This window comes from Myotis davidii, unplaced genomic scaffold (genome assembly GCF_000327345.1).
Source record: "Myotis davidii unplaced genomic scaffold, ASM32734v1 scaffold520, whole genome shotgun sequence".
Classification (NCBI taxonomy): Eukaryota; Metazoa; Chordata; class Mammalia; order Chiroptera; family Vespertilionidae; genus Myotis; species Myotis davidii.
The window spans coordinates 439,715-466,503 of NW_006292908.1; the positions used below are offsets into that span (position 1 = coordinate 439,715).

At 42.0% G+C, this 26,789-nt stretch overlaps 1 protein-coding gene across 5 annotated transcripts in view; it reads left to right on the plus strand.

Moving 5' to 3' along the window:
• Nucleotides 1-26,789, plus strand: part of DSG3 (desmoglein 3) — a 27,644-nt gene extending 855 nt beyond the window's left edge. The window contains exons 2-17 of one of the 5 annotated variants that reach the window (XM_015565675.1): nucleotides 6,525-6,593; nucleotides 7,612-7,647; nucleotides 8,161-8,289; nucleotides 9,155-9,310; nucleotides 9,747-9,891; nucleotides 10,528-10,694; nucleotides 11,517-11,645; nucleotides 11,915-12,100; nucleotides 13,680-13,951; nucleotides 14,794-14,933; nucleotides 16,300-16,527; nucleotides 19,138-19,386; nucleotides 20,742-20,881; nucleotides 21,167-21,239; nucleotides 23,362-23,627; nucleotides 24,825-26,789. In XM_015565675.1, the coding sequence (XP_015421161.1) occupies nucleotides 7,636-7,647; nucleotides 8,161-8,289; nucleotides 9,155-9,310; nucleotides 9,747-9,891; nucleotides 10,528-10,694; nucleotides 11,517-11,645; nucleotides 11,915-12,100; nucleotides 13,680-13,951; nucleotides 14,794-14,933; nucleotides 16,300-16,527; nucleotides 19,138-19,386; nucleotides 20,742-20,881; nucleotides 21,167-21,239; nucleotides 23,362-23,627; nucleotides 24,825-25,442 (2,910 nt within the window). In that variant the 5' untranslated portion in view covers nucleotides 6,525-6,593; nucleotides 7,612-7,635 and the 3' untranslated portion in view covers nucleotides 25,443-26,789. The remainder of the gene's footprint in view (nucleotides 1-6,524; nucleotides 6,594-7,611; nucleotides 7,648-8,160; nucleotides 8,290-9,154; nucleotides 9,311-9,746; nucleotides 9,892-10,527; nucleotides 10,695-11,516; nucleotides 11,646-11,914; nucleotides 12,101-13,679; nucleotides 13,952-14,793; nucleotides 14,934-16,299; nucleotides 16,528-19,137; nucleotides 19,387-20,741; nucleotides 20,882-21,166; nucleotides 21,240-23,361; nucleotides 23,628-24,824) is intronic. The other 4 variants (XM_015565674.1, XM_006766367.2, XM_015565677.1 and 1 more) reach the window with 4 other exon arrangements.

Genomic DNA, 26,789 nt, shown 5'->3' on the forward strand with positions numbered 1-26,789 from the left:
TTCTGACTAAAAGAGAAGTGGAATCTGCAGAGCAAAGCAGTGGCCTAGATGATACAGACCAGCTTGTCCTAACGGTGCTATTCTAGTGAAGAAAAAAAGTCACAATATTCTCAGTCACATGAAGATAGAAAAATAGTAAAATATACCACACATGAACATTTTTAAACATTCCTAATGCCAGTTCCCCACCTTATCGATAATAAACTGGGCTAGTCCAGCCACCAGTTGTGCTTGCCTCTTCGTCTGTAACATTGAGATCATTGGACTTTAAGAAATGACAGGGAGACAGATCTCAAGGAGGAACTTTCTAAACTGTAAATGTGTCCAAAATTAGAACAGCTGCCTTGTGAGCCAGGGAGATTCCCAGCCTTCGCTCTCCTGAGGCTGCTCTAGAAAACTGGCATATTTTTGTTAGAGTCGTTTCTATTATGACAAAGTAGCTACAGTTGACCCTTGAACAACATGGTAATGGATTAGGGGGACATTGACCCCAATGCAGTCAAAAATCTTAGTATAACTTTTGACTCCCCCCTACCAATAACATAAATAGTCAATACATATTTCATATATGTATATATAATACACCATGTTTTTATAATAAAGTAAACTAGAGAAAAGAAAATCATAAGGAAGAGAAAATACATTTACAGTATTTATGGAAAAAAATTCCCATGCTGTTCAAGGGTGAACTATAATTGTTTTGATTATCTAATGTATTTATTTGACCTAAGAATATTATAGAGAAACTAGAGGCCTGGTGCACGAGATTCGTGCAGGGGGTGGGGTGTCCCTCAGCCCAGCCTACACTCTCTCGCAATCCGGGACCCCTCAGGGGATGTCCGACTGCTGGTTTAGGCCCAATCCCACAGGTATCAGCAATCAGACATCCTTCTCGAAATCTGGGACCACTGGCTCCTAACTGCTCGCCCACCTGCCTGCCTGATCACCTCTAACCACTCGCCTGCCTATCTGATCACCCTAACCACTCGCCTGCCTGCCTGATCACCCCTAACCACTCTGCCTGCCTATCTGATCACCCTTAACTCCTCTGCCTGCCTGCCTGATCGCCCCTAACTGTCTCTGCCTTGGCCCCCTCTGTCGCAACTTTGTCCAGAAGGACATCCAAAATGACGTCCAGAAGGTCATTTGGCTGTCGGGTCTAATTAGCATATTACACTTTTATTATTCTAGATGTGACAGCTGTTTACCTTTCCTGCTTTGAGGTATATCCTCCATGATCCCTCTGTTCCTTGAGTTACTGTGAGATCCTCATACTGAGGGCTGTTTCATTCATTTTTTTATCTCCAATGTCTACCCATAATATCTGACTTACAGTAGACACTCAATTGTTTGAAGAATGGATAAATGAATAACTGAATAAGGCCTCTCTAAACTATAACTTCACACACACACACACGCACACACGCACACATACACACACGCATGGCTTCTAAAATGCACTATGAAATGTTAAAACATTTCTCTCCCCTCAAGAAAATGTTACACACTTCCACACACCAGCTATTTAAACAGCAATATAACTTTATACATAATTGTTAAGCTGAGTGGTCTAGAACTGCTCTGTCCAAATGGTAGCCTCTAGCCACATGTGGCTACTAATCAGTTGAAATGAGATTGGTCGAATTGAGATGTAAGGTGTAAAATATGCATCATATTTTAAGGATTTAGTATAAAAAAAGGAATGGAAAACATGTCATTAATAATGCTTACCTTGCTTACATATTGACATGGTAGTATTTTGGATATTTTAGATAAGACGTATGTTAAAATTAATTTTACCTTTTTAAATCCTCTTTAATATAACTATTAGGACATTTGAAATTATTCGTGGGGATCTCATTACACTTTCACTGGACAATGCTGATAACTGATGCTATTAGTGGAAGGCAGTGTCAGTCAGGAGTGAGGCAGGCAAACGAGGCTCCAGGGACCAGGTAAGGTTTCACAGGTGGACCAAGGGAGGGGATCTTCCCTGTCAAACCAACATGAGCAAAGGCAGACGCAATATGACATGTGCCTGGGGACAATGGACACACTGGTTTGGCCGGAATGACAGTTTGCACTGGGGAGCCTGGACATGAGTTGGAAAAGCAGATGAGGGTCATATTGAAAAGTATGTTCTGTGAAAGCTAATGGAATCCTTTCAGAAGTGGGGCACCACCCAGTTTCGAAACAGTGTGGTGATGGGAAAAAAGCAATGTTTTCCCAAGCATTGTCTAGTGGGGATGCACATCTTTTGTCGTGGAAGGGTGGGTCTGAAAGTCGGAAAACACGTTTGAGGTCCTGCACTAATTCCGCCACCCTATGACCACACCAGGGTTGCCTAGAGAGGCGAGACAGAACAGCAAAGTCACAGCCCTCTGTCTACGCCTGCTCTACTGACTCACTCCAGCCCTTGTTTCCTCCAACGTCAAGTAAAAGGATCAGAGCCCCTGCCTACACTACAATGGCCAGAGTGAGAGTAAACAGCACAAGGAAGTGCTCGGAAAATGCCAAGGGCTTTCAAAGACGCGAATGCCTACCAGTTGCAATACTTTAGTAATTAAGATGACTCTTGATAACGCCTGCCTTAATAGTCTGCCTTACTATTTAGCAGTTTCCTGTGCTTGTTTGATCCATTTTGCACAATACAAAATATGCATTTTGGGGAAAGGCGTTATGATTGAAAAATGCTTTTCTTCAGAGATTTAACTTTTTGAAAATGTTTGTCTTCAAGGTGCACATTGCTCAGTGTTTGATAGTCCACAAAACATAACACTCCTGTTACCATCTGGACAATGAGTGTTTTAATTTTATGTTTCTATATTATATAAAGTTTACTCATCACAAAACTAATAGAGATGTCTGAAATGCAAATATTTCCAGGACACAGTGTTTAAAGTTAGTAGAGGTAGGGCTGGAAAAAAGCGAGAGAAGCAGCCCTTTAAATATCAAGTTCTGAGAGAATACGGTCCAAATAAAGAGAAATGACCTCCAATCACCTTCTTCTACAGAATATCCAAAGAGTAAAATTTTAGGAAAAAATTGTAGGCTAAATGGTCCAAATACTTAACAGAAGGAAAATCTTTGAGGTATCTCTTCTCGTGACTGATGAAACAATCTGGTTTCCAATGCTAATAGACGTATGAAAATTAGTTGCCCCTGGTCCTCTCTTCCAGTTAAGAGCCAAAATCAGAATAACCTCGCCAGGCAATCCTGGCAACCACGCCCGACTTGAGCGGAAGGCGGGAGAGATGCGATTACTTCTGTCAGTCACCACTCCCGCTTACCTAACCCCTGAAACTGCTTTCCTTTGGAACCGAACACTCAGTTCCCAGCAGGCTGCCCTCACCTCCAGCCTCTCGCTCGTCCTCGCGTCAGGAGCCACCCTGATGGCCAGGTGAGGGCTTGCTGTGCGAAGTTCATCACAAGAGAAGTACAGGGTGTCCCAGGAATGTATGCACTTCATCAGCTGACAGCTCAACCTTGAATATGAAGTGCATTTTACTAAACACTGCCTTCATAATTACTGGAAGTGTGTGTATACCCTTTGGGGGGACATCCTATGTACAGGTACCGGGTGACTCGTTCTAAGAACACTGTGAATAACTCAATCTGTCTAAGGTGCCCACCTGTCTCACATGTGCAGCTGGCCAGGCTGTGCCGGGCACAGTTCCAAGAGGTGCATTTACCTCAACTCCAGTGTCAACAGTCCCCCTGGAGTTGGGCAAGGAATGAGCTACACAACTGGACGAAGGAGAACCGGTTATTGTCGCTTTCCAATGCTCAAAAAAGGGCAAGTTCTATGCGCCTTGGTGTGGACAGTAATAATCAGAGGGCACTCACTTCATGTCCAAGGGGCTCTTTCATGCCCTTTTTTTTTTAAGTTTGGGGACAGAAGTTATTATCATGTATTAAACACCTAAGTCCTAGTGGTCTAGGGCTCATCTATGTGCTTCACGCCTATGAATTCACTGAATCCTCATAAGAAACCTACGAAGTAAGTAGAAATGTTGTCCCTATTTTACAGATGAGGAAACTGAAAAATTAAGTAATGTTTCCAAGTTATACAACTGGTCCATTGAGACTGGGACTTAACTCAGGGATTCAGGATCCAGGGTCCAATCTTTTTATTACTATACTTGACTGCAACTTATGCAGCATTTAAAATGAGCATCTGAGAATATCCATGGTATTTGTTTTAATTAGCATCTCTATCACAATACAAGGTTTAACTTTCTAAATTAATTGAATGTACTCTAAAACTCAGTTACTGAAATTTAATTGTCTGAAATTAAATAAGAATTTCCAAGGAAATAAACATGCCATTTTTATTCAAGTAAGAAATTTGACTTGATGAGTACAAAGTTTATTAGAACTGTTAAGGGGGGGTTAAATTTCAATTTTAAAAAGGATAAATAGATAGATAGGAGATGATGAAAGATAAATCACTCATGTCTTCTGAACTGTACATATGTAATTTATTCATCAAACATTACTGATGACCTCTATGGCCTGACACATTAATAATCACTGCATATGACCGATTATAGAAATGAGATCACCAAAATTAAATACAAAACATGTTTAAAAATTGAAATGATTCCTTTGAATTACCTAATTCATCTTCAAATTTCCCAGAGGGGAGTGGATGAGGCCCTTTCTTAAACCCATTCTAGAGATGAGAAGGGTTGCTATACCCCAGGCCAGCTGGGAGCAGCACCATGAATCTAATGCACAGTCCAACTGTCTATCCCTCCCACACGAAAGCTTGAAGTAACTCCAAATAAAACGATAGCCAAACAAGTAAAGTAGCAGTTGTTATGAAAATATCCTCAAAATGTATTTATTGTGTATCTACCATATACAGTACAAACCTTTATGATCCTATATAATAAAAGCCTAATATGCTAAGTGTCCAGTTGTCTGGCCAGCCATTCAACCAATCAAAGCATAATATGCTAATGATATGCTAAGGCCGCTCAACCACTCACTATGATGTGCACTGACCACCAGGGGGCAGATGCTCCGACCAGTAGGTTAGCTTGCTACTGGGGTCCGGCCAATCGGGACTGAGCCAGACATGTCCTGGAGCCCTCCCATGGTCTCTCCCCAGCTGGCCAACCTCCCGCATCCCTCCCCAACCCCGATTGAACTCTCAAGACAAGGAATGCTTTCTCCACACTGATATGTCCAGTCCAGGTCACCAAAAGAGACAACTTAGTTGGTTTATATTGTCAGAAAACTACTGAAATATTATTGAATGTTGAAAATAATTAGAATAGCAAATTCACTCAAATAATCAAGTAGCCACAGAGATGTATTAACTAAAATAATTGTTTTTAAAAACACAATTCTAAATAATGTAAGGCTGCAATTATATTTCCAAATGTCTAATGAGCATTTTCAAAATTGAGAAGTGTTTCTTATTAGCTACCCCTTATTCCTAGAAAAGCAAAAATAATCACATTTCATTGCACTGATCGGGCAAATTTACAGTTCTCTTGGGTTAGCACCCTAGAATTAGGAAACATTCTTGAGTTTAAGAGAAGATGAGCAAGAGTAAAGGTTTAGCCTTCGTAACTTCTCTAAGGACTGTCATTCTGTGAAAAGGCTGAATAAGACACAGCTGTCGACAATGTTCATTCTCCATAGCTTAGGGTTGTCCTTCCTACGCTGTCCCAAGAAAACAGAACTGTACTTCAGTGGCTCTTAGAAGAACCATTCTCTGTGGGGCTAGTGCGAACATGATGCATATTTTCTGGATGACTCTTCCCTGTTTCCCTGTGAAAGGGAGCGTGCCTGGCCTTCCTCCCTGAGTCAGGGGCAGTGCAGTTCCCACATTGCTCTGGTCTGCTCTCCCACCTAACTCCTGAGAGTGTTCAGTATAGAGCAGCAAAGCTATACCGTCACGTTGAGACCTGTTATCACAATATGCAATGGCTCTTCTCATGGCTATTTGAACACACACCCTTGGAAATAAAGATTTCAATGAAATATTTAGAATGGGAAGGTCCTGGCATCCTATGTCTGATAGAATAACTGCTTTGGTTCAGACTCGGACTTACCTCTTTATGATAACCACCCCAAATAAATAATGTAATAAATCTATATCATTTCAGAAGTAACCCCCAGTCTTTGCCAGGAAAAAGATCTAAACTGACTAGTATAAAACTTTCTCTCTACTACTGGTTTTTATTTATCTATTTATGCCTTCTTTGGCTAGAATCCACTGTGTGGTGACATACACACTTCGGAGTCAGGCTGCCATGGTTCAAATCCTGGCTCTAGGAGGTCTGTTAGCTGGAGCCACGTGCTCCCTCTCTCGTGTCTCCATTTCTTTATCCACAAAAAAAAAGGGATTACAATAACAGAAGCTCACTGCGACGGCTGCTCCAACTATTAGGATAATAAATATAAAGCTCTATGCATAGCAACTGACACAAAACCATAGTAAATACTAACTACTATTATTACTTTCATTTTTTCTTCTGATTTATTTTTCACAATCTTTCCCCTACCAGATTTCCTTCAGATCGCATGATCAGTGGATTAGCAAATAGTTGTGAAACATCTACGGAGGAACAGATATTGTAAGGGTTGCAAGTAATAATAATAATGTAGAAGCACTCATCGGGCAAATTTACAGTTCTCTTGGGTTAGCACCACAATGTACATAAAACGATTAAGAAATAAATCCATGCAAACCATTCCTGACTAAATTGCATAGTTCAGAATAAGGGCTGCACGTGCCCAGAAAAGGAGACCTCAGTAAAAGCAGCTTCACGGATGTTGTTGGAATCTGAATTGGTCTTAAAGGATGAGTAATATTTAAGTGGGTGAAAGGGGAAGAAGGGTGCATTCTAGGCAGAAAACAAGACGGGAAAAGACAGAGATGAAGGTCCCGAGTGCTCTTGAGAAGTAAAGACCCTAGCCTGCCTGCCTTCATGTTTTATCGTCATTTCCTTCAGATGAGTAAGGAAATTAAGCTCAATATTTAAATGGAGTAGGGCAGAGATGAGCAGGTCTGTGTGCCACAGCAAGCAGCTCTTGTGTTTAGAATAGCCTAACCCCATCTTCTATGTTCCATTCTCTAACCCAGACGAGTTCCTCTCATTATGTCCACTCACGAACAACTAAAACAAAAGCCTTACCCTGCAGCTAATACAGAACTGCCTTGGTACCAGTCAGTTACACAAGTCATGGCTTTTAAAAATCGCCCAGGGAACTTGATGAGTTTATCACAATGATGAGTGCCATTGTTTGCCAAAGCAACAATTTCCACATCTCCTGGGAAGTATTTATAGAACAGCCAGATTCAGAATGTCTGGTTACTATAACTGGCTGTTAAAAAGAGACTTTCAAAATCCAATAGATTTTTCTGTATATCTTTAAAATTCTGTAGTCAGAGTAAAGAGAATTTGTTTATATTTAGAACATTTTCTTTTTCCTGAGAAGATTTTATCCTTTGAATCGAAATCTACTTTTTTAAAAACTAGAAACAAACTATAATATGAACAGCAGAATGTAAATATCGGGATTATTATCTTAAGTAGTTAGTACTTATTTGAAAAATTCATATTTAATTTTACTTTATTTGAATGTCTACAGGTGGTCCTATTGGTTCATGGAGAAATGAGAATAGAGGTAAAGTATGAAAAGCTTTTTGTAATTAAAATAATAGTTCCATTAAAAAATTAAAATTGTGTGCAGGCAAACAAATATTAAATGTTTTAAATTATTTAACAATTAAATTGTGAAAATTCTAACAACTAATCCAATAATACTTAAATACCAGCAATGTGTAAGTGTTATTAATGTAATTTATCTCAGACATTGTTTCTTCTTATGTTAAATCAACAGGTTCTAATGAAACAGGGCCTGTGTGCCCAGAATAGTTAAGATATTGTGGAATATATGGAGAAAATACAAAATATGATAAAATGCTGCCTTAAAAATCACAATGCAAAAAGCTTTGTAACTCTTTTAGTTATTTAATGTTTCTTCTTTGATAAAGTCTGAGATAGAGCAACGTAGACATCCAAAAGCCTTAGATATCCTGAAACATAGGGGCCTCCTCAACCTATGGTCTATATGAGCAATTCCCAAAGCAAAAATGTCCCACACATGCATACTAAACGGAACCCCTTTTCCCATAAGACGAAAGGGCAGCCTGGAGAAAATGGGACTGCGGTGCAAGGCAGAAGGAGACATAAACGTGAATGGGTGAAATTTGCAAGACCCTGCAGAGAAGAGGAAGACAACTCCAAAAGAAACCCCATTGCCCAAGTAAGTCACCTGAGCAGGGCAGTGCGGGCTTTCAGAACAAATGGATTGGATGGGAATTAAAGTAACAGGGCAGTTCCAGTTAGCAAAATGCAGACTGGGCCACCCACAGAACAAGTAACCTGATATCTACAACCAAAAAGAAATCAATAATAATAATAATAGAGATAGACAAAGATGAAGGAACTATGGTCTGTAGACTAATAAAAAAATAATTACAAGACACTTGGACCTATTTCAATGGGTAAGCCTTATTTAGATCCAGATTCTAGCCAATAGAAAAAAAATATGTGAATAAGACAATTTTTAAAATGGCTGGGAGCCAACATTGAATTGACCATGTATTCTTAATCGTTGGTGCTAGATGATAAAATATATCAGGTTCATTACACTATTCTAATTTTATATATATTTGAACTTTTTCACACAAAAATCTTTAAAATTAGAATAAAAAGCAATACATTTTAATACTTACTATGTAATCCCTTTCCCTTTTTCCTCCAGCTCTCCCTATTTAAGCTAAAATAAATGTCTTTTGAAAATGTTAACTGTTAAGAAAGGAATGTTCAGAAGTAGCCTCTCTGACTTTATCTCAATCTTTTAACATCACCATGGTGGCCACAATCTAAGCAAATGTTCTAAAGCCAAAGTGATTAATGCATTTTTGTCCATACCGGTCAACAGAAGCAACAATTTATGTCATATTTTTAGTATATATTTAGGTAATAAATAAACAGCACAGTGTCAGAAAGGGTGAATAAAACGAACAGATGACTTAAGACTATAGCAGTGGAGAAAAGGGGGGAAGGAAAAAGACTGACTAACACTTTGTATTAATATTTAACACTTTGGGTATTTTTTGCTGCAGATTAGTTCAGATTTCCATGTAAAACAGAAAATTACCTACCGCATTACTGGAATCGGAGTTGATCAGCCCCCTTTGGGAATCTTTGTTGTTGACAGAAATACTGGAGATATTAACATAACAGCCATAGTTGATCGTGAGCAAACCCCAAATTTCCACGTAAGTAGTGTCTTCAACATGGGACGCCCTTTTCCCCTCATGTATCGTAGCTAGAGGATGATATTCTCGTACTGGTTAATTGAGAGGAGATATCAGTGCATAAATCAATCTACCAACAAATAACAACATTAGTCCCTTGACAAAGAGCCTCCACTCGTGGTCATGCCCCTGAAGGAACATGCCAGGAGGGGCATGACTGCCAAATGCCAGATGCCGCCTGCCAAGAGCTTCGCCCTGCCATGAGTCAGTAGCAGTCCAGAGAAAGGGGCAACTAGCCCAACGGGTCTGCCCAGACGGGTACCTTTTCTTACTTTGTCTACTCTTTGGGGAAATATTTTTCTCCTTTGCATGAAAGTTCTATCCATGCCAGGGCAAGCTCCTACTATGCAAATTAAGCTTGTTGAGTGAGAATTAACATCTTCCCTTTTATTTCTAGATCACATGTCATGCAATAAATGCCCTAGGACAAGAGGTAGAGAAACCACTTATATTAACGGTCAAAATTTTAGACATCAATGACAACCCTCCAGTGTTTTCACAAAGTGTATTCATGGGTGAAATTGAAGAAAATAGTCCTGCAAGTAAGTCTTTTTACAGTACCTACCACTGCTGATTTTTTTTTCAAATACAAGTATCACGATAGCATATCATTTTTATAAGCTAATTTATTCTTAGTTTCATCAGTTTTCCAGAAAAACTCATAGAGATAACCTAAATCTTCTTTCTGATATTTGCAGTTGAGCTAGTAATTCACTGCCTTTGTACTTCTAGGTGTGGCTCTGTCATGAGGCCAATAGTATCATATTCTGTGCATACAAGTCACATGGGCACCCAGCAGTCACAAAGCTAAAGCGGGGGCCTTAGGTAGCCGGGATGCACCACCAGAGCTTTTTGAAATGATAAGGCACGAGACACTCTCACGTCACTTGAATAATTTGGGGAAAAGAGAATCATAAAGCCATCCACCAAGGGAAGACGGAAAAGCCTCTCAACCCCACACCTAAGGCCAAGGCCTAAGGGGAACTGGAGGGTTTTAGGGAAGGCAGTACAGTTCTACCTGATGAGGACAGACAGCAAGTGACACGTCATATTTTGTTAGCATACATACAGGTATAAGATCTTAAAAAAAACAAATACTGATTTGAAATTGTGTTGAGTCATTAGTGTGAACAGAACATCAATGGCTCCATATTCTTTAATGAACTTCTCCTTCCTAGACTCTCTGGTGATGATACTGAATGCCACGGACGCAGATGAACCAAACCATCTGAACTCTAAAATCGCCTTCAAAATCGTCTCCCAGGAGCCCGCAGGCATCTCCATGTTCCTCATGAGCAGACACAGCGGGGAAGTCCGCACTTTGACCAATTCTCTTGATCGAGAGGTAAAGCAAGGCACTTGGGAGCCATTAAAGTAAAGGATTTTATTTAAGAAAGCCAAAAAGAAGTGATTCCGTTTTGCCAGAGAATGAAAAGAGAGAGGAAAAGAGGTTCCCAGTACTCAATGGGGCCAATCTAGGGAAACGGTCTGCCTTCTAATGTGGCTCCAGGGGGTGGGGCCTGGCACCCGCACATCAATCACACCCTCAGTAAACAGGTGAGCGCCCAGTGGGCGCCACAGTGGGAGAGGGCATTGCATTCACGGGCAAGGACCACCTGCGATTAATTCCTCATATGACGGAGGAAGGGGTATTTCACAGATGAAGCACAAAATGTCTATCTGGAAAACAGCCGTCTCTGAGGGCACACTTTTTCTCCTGACTTCTTTTAATGTTACCCCGCTTCCAGAACACTAAAGAATCTCCTTCCTCTCTCTCCCCATCATCCTACCACCACACCACCACCATGCACTACCCCATCGTAGTCCACATAACTTTTATGCAGATGATTTTCTGAACAGACCGACAGGGGGAAATAAACTCTGTAAGTGAGCTTCCCTCGCATAGCATCCCACCGTCATCACTGCCCATTTTGTTCTAAGTGTCCTTTCTTGCCCTAAGCAGCCCACAAAAGAGAAAATCTGTTCCAGCCTCTTAAAGACTTCGAGAGCCCCACACACACACCCGATGATGGACAGCACACAGTGCACGTGCTCCAATAAATCATGAGCTGGAATGTTTTCCCTCCCTACTCATAGGAAGCAAGTAGTTGTCACTCATATTCTTGGCACTGAGTTAATTAATTTTCTTTCTTGACTCCAAATGTAGCAAGTGAGCAGCTACCGTCTGATTGTGAGTGGCGCAGACAAAGATGGAGAAGGACTATCAAGCCAGTGTGAAAGCAGCATCAGAGTGAAGGATGTCAATGACAACTTCCCAATGTTCAAGGAATCTCAGGTACACCCTTCACTCCCTCAAGAATAATTTTTATATATATTTTTTTATATACGTTGCCACCCTAATTCAGCATGTGTCTGCTTGCTGGCTTCTATTTAGGTTCTTTGCACTTTTCTTTAAAAAAATAGCTTTTGTAAAATATAAGAATTCGGTAACTGACAAGGAGGCAATACATTACCTGAGAATTCATGATTAATGTCATTCAGAATAAACATAATCCCCTTCGATAGAACCTGACATTGAATCTTAAATTCTGCTTCTCTCCTTAGTATTCAGCGCGTATTGAGGAAAACACTTTGAGTTCTGAGTTACTTCGATTTCAAGTAATAGATTTGGACGAAGAGTTCACAGATAATTGGCTGGCAGAGTATTTCTTTATCTCTGGCAACGAAGGGAACTGGTTTGAAATACAAACTGATGCCAGGACTAACGAAGGCATCCTGAAGGTGGTTAAGGTAAGGTCTCACTTCCCTTTGGTGGCAAACATATTCGCTACTAGCCAAAACTATCATTTCTACAAGTAAACTTTATGCACTTATTAATCATACCACTTCCTTCTAGAAAACACATAAAAGTAGGTCGAATTTTTTAAAGACACACACATATAGCCCCATTACCTAAAGACAGCCTTTTTAACATGTTGATTTATTTCCTTCCAAAACAACATACTGTCTGTAGTAAACACAAACACACACACACACACACTTGATTTAGGCACAAGAAAGTAAAACACATTTCTTGACTTAATCTCATTCTCCCTCTACAACTGAAGTTAGGAAGAGATACAAACACACACATGGAATTGTGGCTTTTGAATCTGCCCATTTATTTTAAGTGGATTAGCTAGTCAAGGAGGAAAAGAGGCAAGTTTTTCTAGAAAATGGGAACGTATAACTAACGCTGCAAGATGAGAAATGGTTTAGTAAAGTAACCCTTTAAGATGCTTGGCAGTCATTGCAAAGTTAACACACAAATCCAGACCTCTTACTGTAGTTATTTCCACGAATACACAAATGTAACCGAAATGAGCATGTCCTTATCTCATCACCCTCAAAAAATCTACTACGAAGGCTCTCCTCGGGCCCCTCAGGCCTTGGTCTGGGCCCGCTCCATCGGAGGGTCAAATCGTTCTCATGCAAGACCATCTGCAAATGGGTCTATAAAAAGCCACCCACGCACTGCTGTACGGAGGCCTCTTTGCCAACCAAGTTTACAAAGACAGTTTGCCTTGGCCACCTACGGATTTTTAAAATCAGAAAAGACATCATTGCACATGAATCCAGTGACTGTTCTGTGAGTGGCCAGAGCTGCCATTCAGAGGAATGTATTATGGGCCTCAGTTTGCTCAGTCCTCACAATCTGACGAGGTGAGGGATTTGTTTTTGTTAGTTTTGTTTTGTTTTTATTAATCCTCACCCAAGGATATTTTTCCATTGATGTTTAGGGAGAGTGGGAAAGAGAGGGAAAGACAGAGAAACATCGATGTGAGAGAAACACATCGACACACAGGTTGGTTGGCTCCGATCAGGGCCAAGGCTCGAGGGGCCTACAACCAAGGTACATGCCCTTGACGGGGATCGAACCCAGGACCCTTTGGTCTGCAGGCAGATGCTCTTTCCACTGAGCCAATCCAGCTAGGGTGGGATTTTTTTTTCAGAAGTAGGAAGTTGAGGATCAGAGTTATGAAATACTGTTCCCTGAGTCACACGGATTGTAAGTAGCAGAACCGGGATTCAAACCAGGCTGTCATAACACGTGTGGGTTCTTTCCTCTGCACCACATTGCCTAAAATGACGTTTGCTAGTACCCTGCTTTGGATCACTGCACTGAGGTTACATGAGTTAAGAATTCCAAAGGTTCCTCTGTCTCAACATTACAATGCTCTCTGAAACTATTTTGCTAGATCTGTTTCTATTCATGGAAATAGAAGGATCCATTCATAGCATATAAGATAGAGTTCTCTTGTCCTCTTGTGGGTTTGCCAAACCGTATTTCTTTGACACTTCTTTTCTTCTCATTTTATTTTTACTCCAGCCTCTAGATTATGAACAACTACAAAATGCACAATTTAGTATCGCCGTCAAAAACAAAGCTGAATTTCACCAATCTGTAATCTCTCAATATCGAGTCCAGTCAACCCAAGTCAAGGTTCAAGTTATAAATGTGCGAGAAGGAATTGCATTCCGTCCTGCTTCCAAGACGTTTACTGTTCAGAAAGGCATAAGTAGGAAAAAGTTGATCAATTACATCCTCGGAACATATGCAGCCATTGATGAAGACACTGGCAAACCTGCTTCAAATGTCAGGTATGATTACTTCAATAACACTGTATTATTCCTTGACTTAGTATTAATCTATAAATTATTACACCCAGCCAGTGTTGCTCAGTGGTTGAGCATCAACCTATGAACCACGAGGTCACGATTCAATTCCCACTCAGGGCACATGCCCTGGTTTCAGGCTCCATCCCCAGTGTTAAAATAAATAAATAACACCAAAACTATTATATGGCAAGAATATAAAGTTATACAAAGGTGGCCAACTCAATGAGCTGAGTTAAAATAAATAAATAACACCCAAACTATTATATGACAAGAATACAAAGATATACAAAGGTGGTCAACTCAATGAGCTGCTAACTGGAGAAGAGATAAGTAGTGGAATCATTAGATGATATTGTATTATGAGCAAAGATAACATAAGCCTAAGTTAAAGTGGAAACTAAAAGAAAAATGCTTCAGCCTGCCTACAGAGGTCAGGACAATGGTTCATGGAAACTTTCAATTGAGTCTTAAAGAGCAGAAGTTCACCAGAAGGCTGTGGTGCAATAAGCCGGAACAGTATCTACAAAGACACATACACCTAAAATCTAAGAGCACGTGCAAAAACAGTTACTGTAGTGTAAAGAGTAAGAACACAGGTTATTGCACCGAGCATAAATTAGAAAAACCCAGATGAACACACCTTTAGGGTTATAAAATACTGTTTTTCCATGCTAATTTGTTAATTCTCTGCTGCTTTTCAGAAAAGTATATTTCAATGTCTTAGACTCAATATAAATACATTAAATATAAATGGATCATTGTCATTAAGTAGGTAACATTCCATATTTGAAAGAAAACTATTACCTTTTTCTATTATTAAACAGATATGCCCTCGGACGGAATGATGGTGGCTTTCTAATTATTGACTCAAAAACGGCTCAAATCAAATTTGCCAGAAACATGGTTCGGGATTCTACTTTCATATTTAACAGGACAATCATAGCAGAGGTTCTAGCCATCGATGGTAAGAAAAATATTTCAATCGTATTTAGAGAAATGTTCCTCCAACTGCATTAAGTTATGAATAGATGATTATGATCCTTGAACAAATTCCCTTCAACACTAGGTCAATGATTGTAGGGCCTTCGGTCTCAAGTCCGAGGCAGCTGAAGCTAGAAGGCCAGCATTCCAACATCTCAGTGGCCTTTGTAGCACCAGTGAATTCTGTGTTCCGTCCTGTGGTTGCTTGTGGTTGGGACAGGGATTTTTAGACCCACCAGAGTTTCTGGTTTTGAGGAGGATGGATAAAGATTGATGCTGAATGCCTACAAGGGAAGCTCAGCTCCACTGGGAGGTGGCTTCGTGAGTTACTCATACAATGAGTTCCTTATGAAGACCTCATGTGCTTATGTCATTAAACAATAAATTCTTCTGGAATGTTTTAAAAATACTATTCATTAACCTGTATGTGTGTGTCCACAAGTATAAAATTAGCTTATACTCAAGGCAATAAGCAAACAGAAAGTTAAAACAAAAGAATAAACACCAAAATTCACATCATCTGAGAAAACAGCAAAAAGCACAAAGGGAAAAAATACAAAAAGATTCAATCCTGCCACTGCTAGATTTCATTTAATGTTTTTGATTGTCAACATATTTAAATTTTTTTCAATAATCTTTTATATCTTAGGTAACAAAAATAAATCATTTATTATTCCAAATACTTTGGCCCCAGCTTTAGAAGTAAAAATCTTTCACACAGTGCTGGGATCATGGAGTAGGATACACTTAAAAAAAGTATTATTTTTCTGTTGATTTCATTAGCAGTCAGTGAATTCATTACCTTACAGGTCTTGGTCCCAAGTATATTAAATTAATAGCCAATGCTACAGAATCAGATGCCAGCCAAGTTAAATTTTCTTTTTACAAAATGTGGAGATTGTAGGTCATTTTTACTTGTAAGAATAACAAATATAATCTCTCATGAGAAGTCACACTAACTTGGCTGCATGCAGGAAACACTTAAAAGGTTCGTTTTTGTTTGTTTACATTTTTAAAAATATATTTTATTGATTTTTTACAGAGAGGAAGGGAGAGGGATAGAGAGTTAGAAACATCGATGAGAGAGAAACATCAATCAGCTGCCACCTGCACACCTCCTACAGGGGATGTGCCCGCAACCAAGGTACATGCCCTTGACTAGAATCGAACCTGGGACCCTTCAGTCCACAGGCCGACGCTCTATCCACTGAGCCAAACCGGTCAGGGCTGTTTATATTTTTTCATCTTTATTGTTGAAAGCATTGCGTATGTCCCCTCTCTCCCCACACTGACTCTTCTAGCCTGCTTGTTCTGTGTAGCTTTTTAACTCTAACATGCCATTCTTACAGAAAACACGGGCAAGACATCCACAGGCACCGTCTACGTTGAAGTGCCTGGTTTTAATGAAAATTGTCCAACAACTGTCCTGGCAAAGGAAATGATCTGCAGCTCATCACCTTCCGTGGTTGTCTCCGCGAGAGCGCAGGGCAGTGATAGGTACACTGGCCCCTACACGTTTTCACTGGAGGATGAAAATGTAAAACTGCCAAATGTGTGGCGGATCACGACCATTAACGGTGAGTAGCAGTGCAGGTGCACCATCAGGGCAAATTCCCGGAGGATGAGGGTGCTCCTGGGAGCAAGTTCTTTCCAGGAGCAATTGAAAAACATTCAATGAGACGAAGATGGAGCCCTTGCCTCAGGAATTTCTTCTCTTTAGCAGAGGAAAGAAACGCTGTGAGATCGTGTTAGCACTGTTTAATATTTTCTGTTTTTCATGTGGACTCCAATTTGTTATTCGTATATGTTATTTCTACCTCCAGAGCACACCAAAATAAGATTAGTCAGGCACCTATTGTATTGCAGAGCTGTTTAGGTTTCTGAATACATAAAGGTTTCTTTCTGAGCAGGCTGTGGGCAGACAGGACGCACTGGGGGGCCGGCCTGCCCAGGGCTCATGGGAAGAGCTCCTTAAAGAGCTGCACGTCAGGGATCCCGAGCATGGGGTGAATGGAAACCTGCAAACCCATTAGCCAGTGGCAATGAGCTAATCCATCCTTCCTTTTCTTCTGACCTTTTCCACGTTAAGTTTACATTTCCTGTCTTTGCCAGGAGTCTCAGAGAAACAGCTAAGAGACTGAATAAGAATCTCCTCCCTTTCCAAATTTTATAGTGACCATCAGCCATCTCAGTCCCTTATAAATGAACTCACTTTTCTCTGACTCCTTTCTGAGCCAACCTTGCTCCCGGTTATCCATGTGCGCCGTGGGGCCCAGTCCTAGGTGTCAGTCGTCGCTAGGTCCCCGCAGGGATCTTGCTCTCCACGGCCTTCTTTCCTGAGGCCTTACTGACCCTGGGGTAAGGTTTTAGCTCCAAATGAAGCATGTAGTTCTAAATGGGTTTACCAGACACACGGCCAATGAAAAGGCTGCAAAAGAAACATGAGACAGACAGGGCCTGGCACTAGATACACCTGCCGGGGTGAGGTTGGACTGGGTGGGCCAGGGGTAATGGCAGAGGGCATGATGGAGTCAAGACCGATTCAACACTAGGCTGTACAGCTGAAACTAAAACAAAATAATATTGAATGTTAAATAAATAAATAAGGACTGACGGATGCAGCACAGACCTGCAGCCACTGAGAGCTGCTGCTGGAGCCCACTTAGAAAGGAACGATGTAGCAATGGAGAATGGAGAGCAATCAATGCTCACGGGTCAGAGAGACAGTGGCCTTCACCACAGCGAATCCCATACAACCAGCACCAGGCTCATGGGATCAGGACTGACAGGAGCAGCTGAGGTAGCATCAGCCAGAGCAGACATTCAGTCTTGGTAAGTCAGACACAAACACATGGATGTAGGCAGGAGAGATGCAGTCACGGTGTTACAGGGAAGGGGACCTGGCCCTTGGTGGGTCTGCCTCGGCAGCTGGTAATGTGGGGGTTCTTGACCTCCTGCAGGAAAAACTTCACAACACGAGCTCAGATGACTCTGGGGGAACACTTGCTCAAGCTGGAGTCAGAGAACAAGAAGGGACCAGCTTAGAAGAAGCAACAGGAGAGCCTGGGCTGGGCTGCCCTAGCTCTGTGGTCGGCAAACTGTGGCTCACGAGCCACATGCGGCTCTTTGGCCCCTTGAGTGTGGCTCTTCCTACGCCTCAGGAGGACCCTAATTAAGTTAATAACAATGTACCTACCTCTATAGTTTAAGTTTAAAAAATTTGGCTCTCAAAAGAAATTTCAATCGTCGTACTGTTGATATTTGGCTCTGTTGACTAATGAGTTTGCCGACCACTGCCTTAGCTCTCGGGGAGTCAGGGAAAAGGGAGCTTTGGGGACAGGTTTAGGGGTTAGCCTGGGACGAGCTGCTGCTGCCCACTGCTCCCCTGGTTGCAAGCCTTATGGAGTCCCTTAGGGTTTAGGAGATGCGTGCCTGTGGGGGAAGAAGAGGGAAAGGGAATGGTGGGACGGGGGCTTTCTCCCAAGGGAGAGCACATGCTGAGTCCTTTGTCTGGAGACGTTATCTCTTTCTTGCAGGCGGGAATCTTAGGAAAAGTCTCAGGGGAGGGTTTCAGCAGAATATTAATCCGTTTTCTAGGTTCAGGGTCGTGGTCTCCACCGATTGGTCAGTCTCAGGGCAGGGTTAGTCAGTCATCGCAGCAGGTCCTAGGGTCGCCCACCTGGCTGCTGCTTGTCTGAGCCTGGAGCTGAAATACAGCTGAGGCCTGGAGATTGTGTCCAAGGAAGCGGCCTTCTGTACGGCTGTAAATGGCTCCACCAGTTTGTTCAGCTACGGTCTCCGTGTCCCTGCTCCACTGTCCTGGCTTCCCTCCTGTCTCAAGAGGGCCACCAAGAACCAAGGAGTTGGCATAGGCAGACACACAGGAGCGGGTGCGCTCCAGGAGAGGGACCTGGGACTTAAATGATGCCAGCACCCCTCTTCTTTGTGGGGACATTCAGGGTAGGACTGGGTCCTCATGGGGGACCCTCTGGGACCAGGAGGATGTGCAGCACGATTTACCCAGCCGAATCCCTGTAGCCTCGTAACTGCTCACATCTCACCCTACCATTAGCCTCACTGCTTGTGACAGTGACGTCTACGGAACTCTGGTTCTGTTAACCAAAAGCAGTAGTTTTAGAGAAAAGGCACCCGTCCCTCTGTTGATTTGCATGATTATTTCTCTACAGCCACCTCTGCACTGCTGACCGCCCAGCAGCAGCTGCCCCCCGGGAGGTACCCCATCTCCCTCGTGATCGCAGACAGACAAGACAGGCAGTGTGACACTCCAGACAACCTGGCCGTGGAAGTGTGTCAGTGTGACAACAGGGACACCTGTACAGAACCCCAGCCCGGGCCCAGGTATGGAGACCAGCCATCTGGGAGGCTGGGGCCCAACGCCATCGGCCTGATCCTGCTTGGCCTTTTGTTGTTGCTGCGTGAGTATCCCCACACTTCCTCCTGTTTCTCCCGGGGTCAGCACTGCAGAGGCCTTCGCCCTGCTCGGGCGATGCATGTCTGCGATGCAGCAGACATGTTCCCTAGCTTTCATAGGCAAAGCCGGGGGAAATGGCATTCCCAGGAAGAATCTGCAGTGTTTACAGTTAACGGTCACTTGCCAATAATCTATATTCATACCCAGCCAAGCAGGTCATATATGTGAGTCATAATCTATAATCATAAATGGCAGACATTAGCATAAGGCATAAGCAAGCAATAAATGCTAGGCATTTAGAAAACAGCATGAGAGAATCAAGATGGGGAAAATAATACTCATGATCAAAACAATGACTTTATCCATGAGGGAGACACTTCCTAAAATGTTTTCGCCACATCCAAGTCTCATGAGGTTCTGAAATAAACAGAGAGCCTTGGACAAATAAACTGAGGAAATCGTGGGCTGTGTGCTTCACAGAACACAGTAACTTATCACAGGCTCAGAGACAGCACTGCTTAATCCAGCCCTTCTCCAAACAGCTGACCGCCTCAATGCACACCCTTTATAGCTTCTTCACGTCATATGATCAGGGTCATTGAACACATTTAGGAAAACTACACACATGTGTTATTTTTTAATAGGAGTAAAATGCACTTTATTCAATAGACGAGTTTCTAAAAAGTTGCATTTAAATCGAAATCTTGTGAATCAAATTATATTTTTAATTTAAAAGAACTTCTGGTAAATTCTTGCATAAAAAAGAGAAATCCTTGAAAAAATTCACAGTCACTTCCCTAATTCATTATAAAACCACAGACTTTTAGAGTTAAAATCCACTAAACCCATTCATTTAAATGTTAATTTACAAGGTATTTTTAAAGCATAAGGAAATGCAGTTTGCTGGTTTAATTGCTGTTTCCTAAGAGCGCAGAGGAGACCAGACCACTAAAACATCACGCCCACCTAAAATCCTGTCCATCCAGTGTGCATTCACTTGACACCATAAACACAGCCTCAACATGTACAAATAAACGCCATCATAATAAGAATAAATTACGAACAAGGATGGAGGAACTGAACCACCACGTTCATCAGCCATCAAGCAGGGCCCGTTTAAGACAGCAATACACATATCACAAGAACGACCGCTCTGTCTCCTTCAGTTTCATGATCATATGAAATTTTGGTATGTTTAATTTACCAAATGTTATTTCACAGAAACAAACTGTGCTTTCTATTAGATTTTCCATAAATATTAAAACATTTTCTTTTCTTTGTAACATTTCTGACAATCGTCATGTTAACTCATTTCCGAGAGACTGAAATGTCTTACTACTTTGTCTTCCTTTATGCTAGTGGCCCCACTTCTGCTGCTGACCTGTGCCTGTGGGAAGGGTCCCATTGGGGGAGCAACCACTGGATTCATCCCAGTTCCTGAGGGCTCAGAAGGAACAATTCACCAATGGGGAATCGAAGGGGCCCAACCTGAAGACAAGGTGAGGATCCCGTGTGTCAAACATTTATCTCAATTATATAGAGGGAAGTTCTGTTTATATTCAGATAGGAAAGGGGGCTTGGGGTATAAAAATAAGAGGCTCCCTGGCCCTCAAGGCACCTTGGGAGTCAGTGCTGAAATGAACGGAGCCTTTTAAGATCTTAGTTCTTCAGACATCAAATCCTAAAAGTGGTTATTCCTGCAAGCATTTGGGTTTCTTGTAATGTCACCATTTGCAAAGGGCCACAAAATCTGTGTATGTGTCTTTAATGTATTTTTTTAACATGGTTTGCAGGAAATCACAAATATTTGTGTGCCACTTATAACCTCCAATGGAGCTGATTTCATGGAAAATTCTGGTATGTGAACATCAAATTTATTTCTGAAAGTCACAGTGGGTTAAATAAGAAATGTTGAAAAACAAGAAATGTTCTAAATTCTTTTCTTAATAATTTTCATATTTGTGTATATGCTAGGAGGTGGTACCATTAAAATAGAGGGTCTTTTTGTTTTATTTTTTGTTTGTTTTTAAATATATTTTATTGATTTTTTACAGAGAGGAAGGGAGAGGGATAGAGAGTTAGAAACATCGATAAGAGAGAAACATCAATCAGCTGCCACCTGCACTCCCCCTACTGGGGATGTGCCCGCAGCCAAGGTACATGCCCTTGACCGGAATCGAACCTAGGACCCTTGAGTCCACAGGCCGACGCTCTATCCACTGAGCCAAACCAGTTAGGGCTAAAATAGTTTTAATGAAATGGTTTATTTTTAGGATATTAGTCAATTTCATGACCTAAATCTGGCTTCAGTAAAGTTCATTTGCCCACTGATGCCACTGTTTTTAATCTATGAAGACTTGTTACTTTTCTCAAACTTGAATAAACTGAACTATAGCTCTTACACAGTCAATTATGATTTTTTAAATAGAAAAGATTTCACACATAGAAAAATGTAACAAACACTGTACTACCACCCAACTTTGACTATTCTTTTTGTTGTTGTTGACTACTACACATTTTCCCCACTTTCTCCCCCTCTGCCTTCTTCCACCCTGCCCCCACCCCCCGATGCCTTCACCACACTATTGTCTGTGTCCATGAGTTATGCATATATGCATATATATTCGTTGGTTGGTCTCTTCCTGTCATCTCCACCCTCCTTCCCTCCGAGATCTGTCAGTCTGTTCCATTTACCCATGCCTCTGGTTCTATCTTGTTCATCAGTTTGTTTTGTTCTTTAGATTCCACATCTGAGTGGGACCATGTGATACTTGTCTTTCTCTGACTGACTTCTTTTGCTTAGCACAGTACTCTCTAGGTTCATACATTCTATTGCAAAGGGTAAGAGATCCCTCTTTTTTGCTACTGCGTAGTATTCCTTTGTGTATAGTACCATAGCTTTTTTATCTACTCATCTTCTGATGGGCACTTGGGCTGTTTCCAGATCTTGGCTAATCTAAATAATGCTATGTGAACATTTGGGTGCATATATTCTTTCTGATTGGTGTTTTGGGATTCTTAGGATATATGCCCAGAACATTGGTAATATTTGCACTTAAAATCTCATATGTGCACATCCTCAATCTTATTGACCTTCTTCCTTCCACTGAACTAACAGTATCCAGATTTGAGTCCAGTCACCAATTCTTATTTCAACCATAATGGGACAAGATCACTTATGTTGTCATACAGGTGGAATTATTCCTTTAGTTTACCAAAGACTCTCTTATTCATATTATTTCAATGCCACAACTAAGGCATAAACTAGAGGAACAATGAGACCTTAATGCCCAATATTAGAATTTTTCTTAATTCTATACTTAGCAATAGATATAAAATCTTCATGAGATATCCTCAAAACTGCAACTGTCTACCTTTAAAAGCAACCCCAATCCTCACCTGCTCCCCCAATATAATTACATAGCAAAGCTATATTCAGAATTCTCTTGAAAAAAAAGAACTTTCTACAACAGTAGAATGTAAAGGTAACAGGCAGAATAGTCACAGTTCATACATTTTCCTTAGGCAGCAAGACACCAAATTAGCACCAGCTAATTTGCATGATCACATAAGTATCTCTCCTCTTTGGGTTTCAGACTGAGCCAATATGGCAGCTTCATTACACTTTTTCCCCTGAAAACAAACAAGCATTGCATCAGAAGCTTTCCATGGCGGTGTGCTGAATATTCTGTTTTTACTTTTCCGTTGCTGGCTGCTGTCACTGGAAAGCCATTTCCTGTGTAAATTTTTCAATTAGCATGTTTTCAGAGCACGTTCACCTGCCAGTATCCCCTGATATACCCTTCCCTCCTCGTTACTCTCACATAACAGACTGTGGGGCGTTCTTATCACCACTAGACGTAGCATTGTGCTTTCTCCCACCGATTTGCTTTACTTAATGACTGCTGTGGATATCAAAGACCAGGGTTTTAAAGAGTCCCAGCAGGAGACGTTAGAGAACTTCCTCCCCTGTGTTTAGATGTTTGTGTGAATGCCTGTACCAGAGGAATGGCAGCGGAAGGCGCTGCGGGCATGGAACTGACCACCAACGTTGGAGCAGCTGCGGGATCTGGGGCAGCCGCGGGATCTGGGGCAGCTGCCGGGTACGGAGCCACCGCCGGACTTGGCTTCTGCTCTGCGGGCCAGTCGGGAACCATGCGAACAAGGCATTCCACCGGCGGGACCCACAGGGAATGCAGCGAAGGAGTAATAAGCATGAACTTCCTGGAGTCCTACTTTTCCCAGGTAATTTGGTGAGAAACTTCACAGCTCTGTTATGGACATTAGGGATCTTTTTCTACTTGACTATATTTCAGTTTTGCAGTTGCTTTACAGCTTGTTAAAATGTAACAAAAAAATCGGGGTTCTTTGCCTAAATAATACAAATAAACTAGAATGGCTGTCAAAATTGGGCTCCTGGTCAAAAGGAAAAATAGGCAAATAGGCACAGAGTGAGAGAAGATAGCAAGCGGCACCTCATCCTTCCAACTGGAATAGCAACGGACGCAAACTCTTGCATTTCAGGATCAGCAACATCCTCTTTAGAAATGCGAAGCAGCTTGTTTCATATTTCCTATACCATAAAGGATGTCGAAACAGAAGTGCATATATTTTATGAGAAAAGGTTATAGTATTCTTCACATTTTCAAAGCAGTCCATGCCCAGAATAGTTGAAGAACCATTGCATCAATGACCCAAAAATAAAAGTGCGAAGAAGGGATGTGGTTCAAGATCCAATGAGCACAGAACCATAAAGGGACAAGGGTACCAGAACAGAGAGGACTCTGGGAGCAGGTTGTTTGCCTCCTGGTTGGTGTGTGATTAAAAACAAATCTCACATATAGTTTTGGTTTCAGACTGGTAAGTGCAGGATCTTGCCCTCAGACGAGCTAATGTAGGCTGGCACTGTGCTTGAGGCTAGCCTGGCAGGGAAGGTTTGTTTGGGAAGAGAATTCTTGGGATAGTCTGAGGTGGTGTGGGTCCTAGTTAAAGGGCAGGCTCCCACGAGGGCTGCAGAGTCTAGGCCAAGGCCGCAGATGGGTGGGAGCTGTGTAGAGGATGACGGTGGGATGTCTTCTCCCCACCCCCAAACACAAAGACATGCATGGGCACAAGTACACACAGGGCCCTCACACTTGGCTCAGGGAGTAACCTCCAGGCTTCACACACATTTGTTTTTCAGGCCTACATCCATGTAAGTGCCTTCAAAACCAAGAATTAACGCCTGAGCCCCGGCCAGGCTCAATTCTGAGGGAAAGTCAACTACACTACTCTCCAAGCCCCAGATAATTTCTGCTAAGCTTGTTGGTCCGAAGACCATGTCTATGTCCACGGATTACTTAAGTCACGCATTCATGATCAGACCTTGAGTGGAGGGATGGTACTACGCTCTTCTGCTGAGTCTCTTTCTAAATTCATTTGCCTACTTTTCTCCACCTTCAGAAAGCATTCGCCTGCGCAGAGGAAGACGACGGCCAGGAAGCAAATGACTGCTTGCTGATCTACGACAACGAAGGCCTGGGGGCCCCCAACTCCCCCGTGGGCTCCCTGGGCTGCTGCAGCTTCATTGCCGATGACCTGGATGAGAGCTTCTTGGACTCGCTGGGCCCGAAATTCAAACAACTCGCAGAGATCAGCCTGGGGCTCGATGGCAAAGGCCAACCGTCTCAGCTGCCCGCCCACGGCAGCGGTGGCGGGACGGGCGCCTGCGGCCACACTGTAGAGATCCAGCACTCGGAGTCGTCTGGTGGCCAGACCACGTCGGGCAGGCAAGGAGCTTGCGCTTGGTCTGCTTCCGGCTCTGTCCTCCAGCCGGCCATCTGCATCCCCGACCCCCTGCAGCAGGGCGGCTATTTGGTGACGGAGACTTACTCGGCTTCTGGCTCCCTCGCGCAACCTCCCACCGCGGCCTTGGATCCACTGCTCATGCAGAATGTGGTCATGACAGAAAGAGTGATCTGTCCCATGGCCAGTGGCCATGGCCACCTACATGGTGCCGCTGAGCTGCGAGGGTCGTGTAACATGATCTACACAGAAGACCCCTGTTCCCGTCTGATATGACCAGAGTGACCTGGAGTAGCATGCTGGCCCTATAGAGATATTTGCACCAAATTATCCGTAATGGCATTGCAAGTCTCAGTATTGGTGTAATTGGGCACCTACTTGCTGCGCTCACAAAGGGATCAGAATTACAGTTGAATTTTCTAGTTCATACCCCCAAAGTGAAGATGCTGCCACTCTTAATTCTCAAATACTATTCAAGTGGTAGTAAATGTTAATGCTTTTCAAAAAATCCTCACATACTCAGTAGGAAAATTCCCCAACAATTTTTGAACTTCTGCTTTTGCAGCGCCAAAAAAAGGCATCCATCGCTTTAAAATGCAATGCGCTTTTAGGGGATTAAGCACTTGGAGTCAAGAGTCCCGGTTCTTGTCTCTGTCGCCTTTTCTTGTATCATGAATAATGATGTACAAGTCTAAGGTGTTGGCTAAAGCATCTTGAGTTGTTCAGGAGGGGAAAAGAGAGTTACTCAGAGTTGAATTATTTCCATCTTTTTGGTGCTGGGAGACCCTAAGCGCATCTTTTCCTCAAGCTAAGGGGCTATCAATTTATGCAGTAAACTTGCTACAACTATATGCCTCATATTCTAAGAATAAGGCAATTTTATCATAGAACATTTAAGAAATGTTTGTAAGTTGTAAATAGTATCTGGGGTTTCTTTATTCACCTTGAAATGATCTATGCAAAGAAAATGTTTTACACTGAACTCCTTCCTACACACTTCTTAGTAACAAATTCTGTATTAATAGTTAAAAATGCTCCTTATTTTTCAAATGCCAGTGGGTAAATGGGATTTACATATAACATGTCATGATGTTTATTACGTTAACGACATCTACAGACTTTGTAGAAATACAAAGCGTGGCTTTCTCATGAGCAAAAGGAGCTTCTGACTAGAATAGCACGAGATGACATTTGTGAATATGTATTATAAGCAGCATTTCAGGTTCAACAGGATATGAAAAGGGATTACCAGGAACATTGATTTTTTTCAAGCCTCTTGTTTTTTTTGTGTGTTTTTTTAATTAAACAGCGACAGCAATTTCACTCTTGATGTAACAATGTTAAGTTAGTTAAGATTTAGGATATAGTCTTTCATTCATGTTATCATGATAGCAATGCAGTTCTTCAAATCATTTCTGCTCATTCAAGATCTTCAGCCTCTAAGCCACAGAGAGCACCCTCCCTGCTATGGCCATCTCTGTGTAGGCTGAGTCCCTACAAGGTCACCGTGCAGCTCCACTCTAATTGTCTATAAAATTCTCCTCATTTTTTTGCCATATTCAAAACTGATATTTGTTTTTCCAGATGGAATGCTACGTAACAAAGTGTTTGTGTTTTCACCCA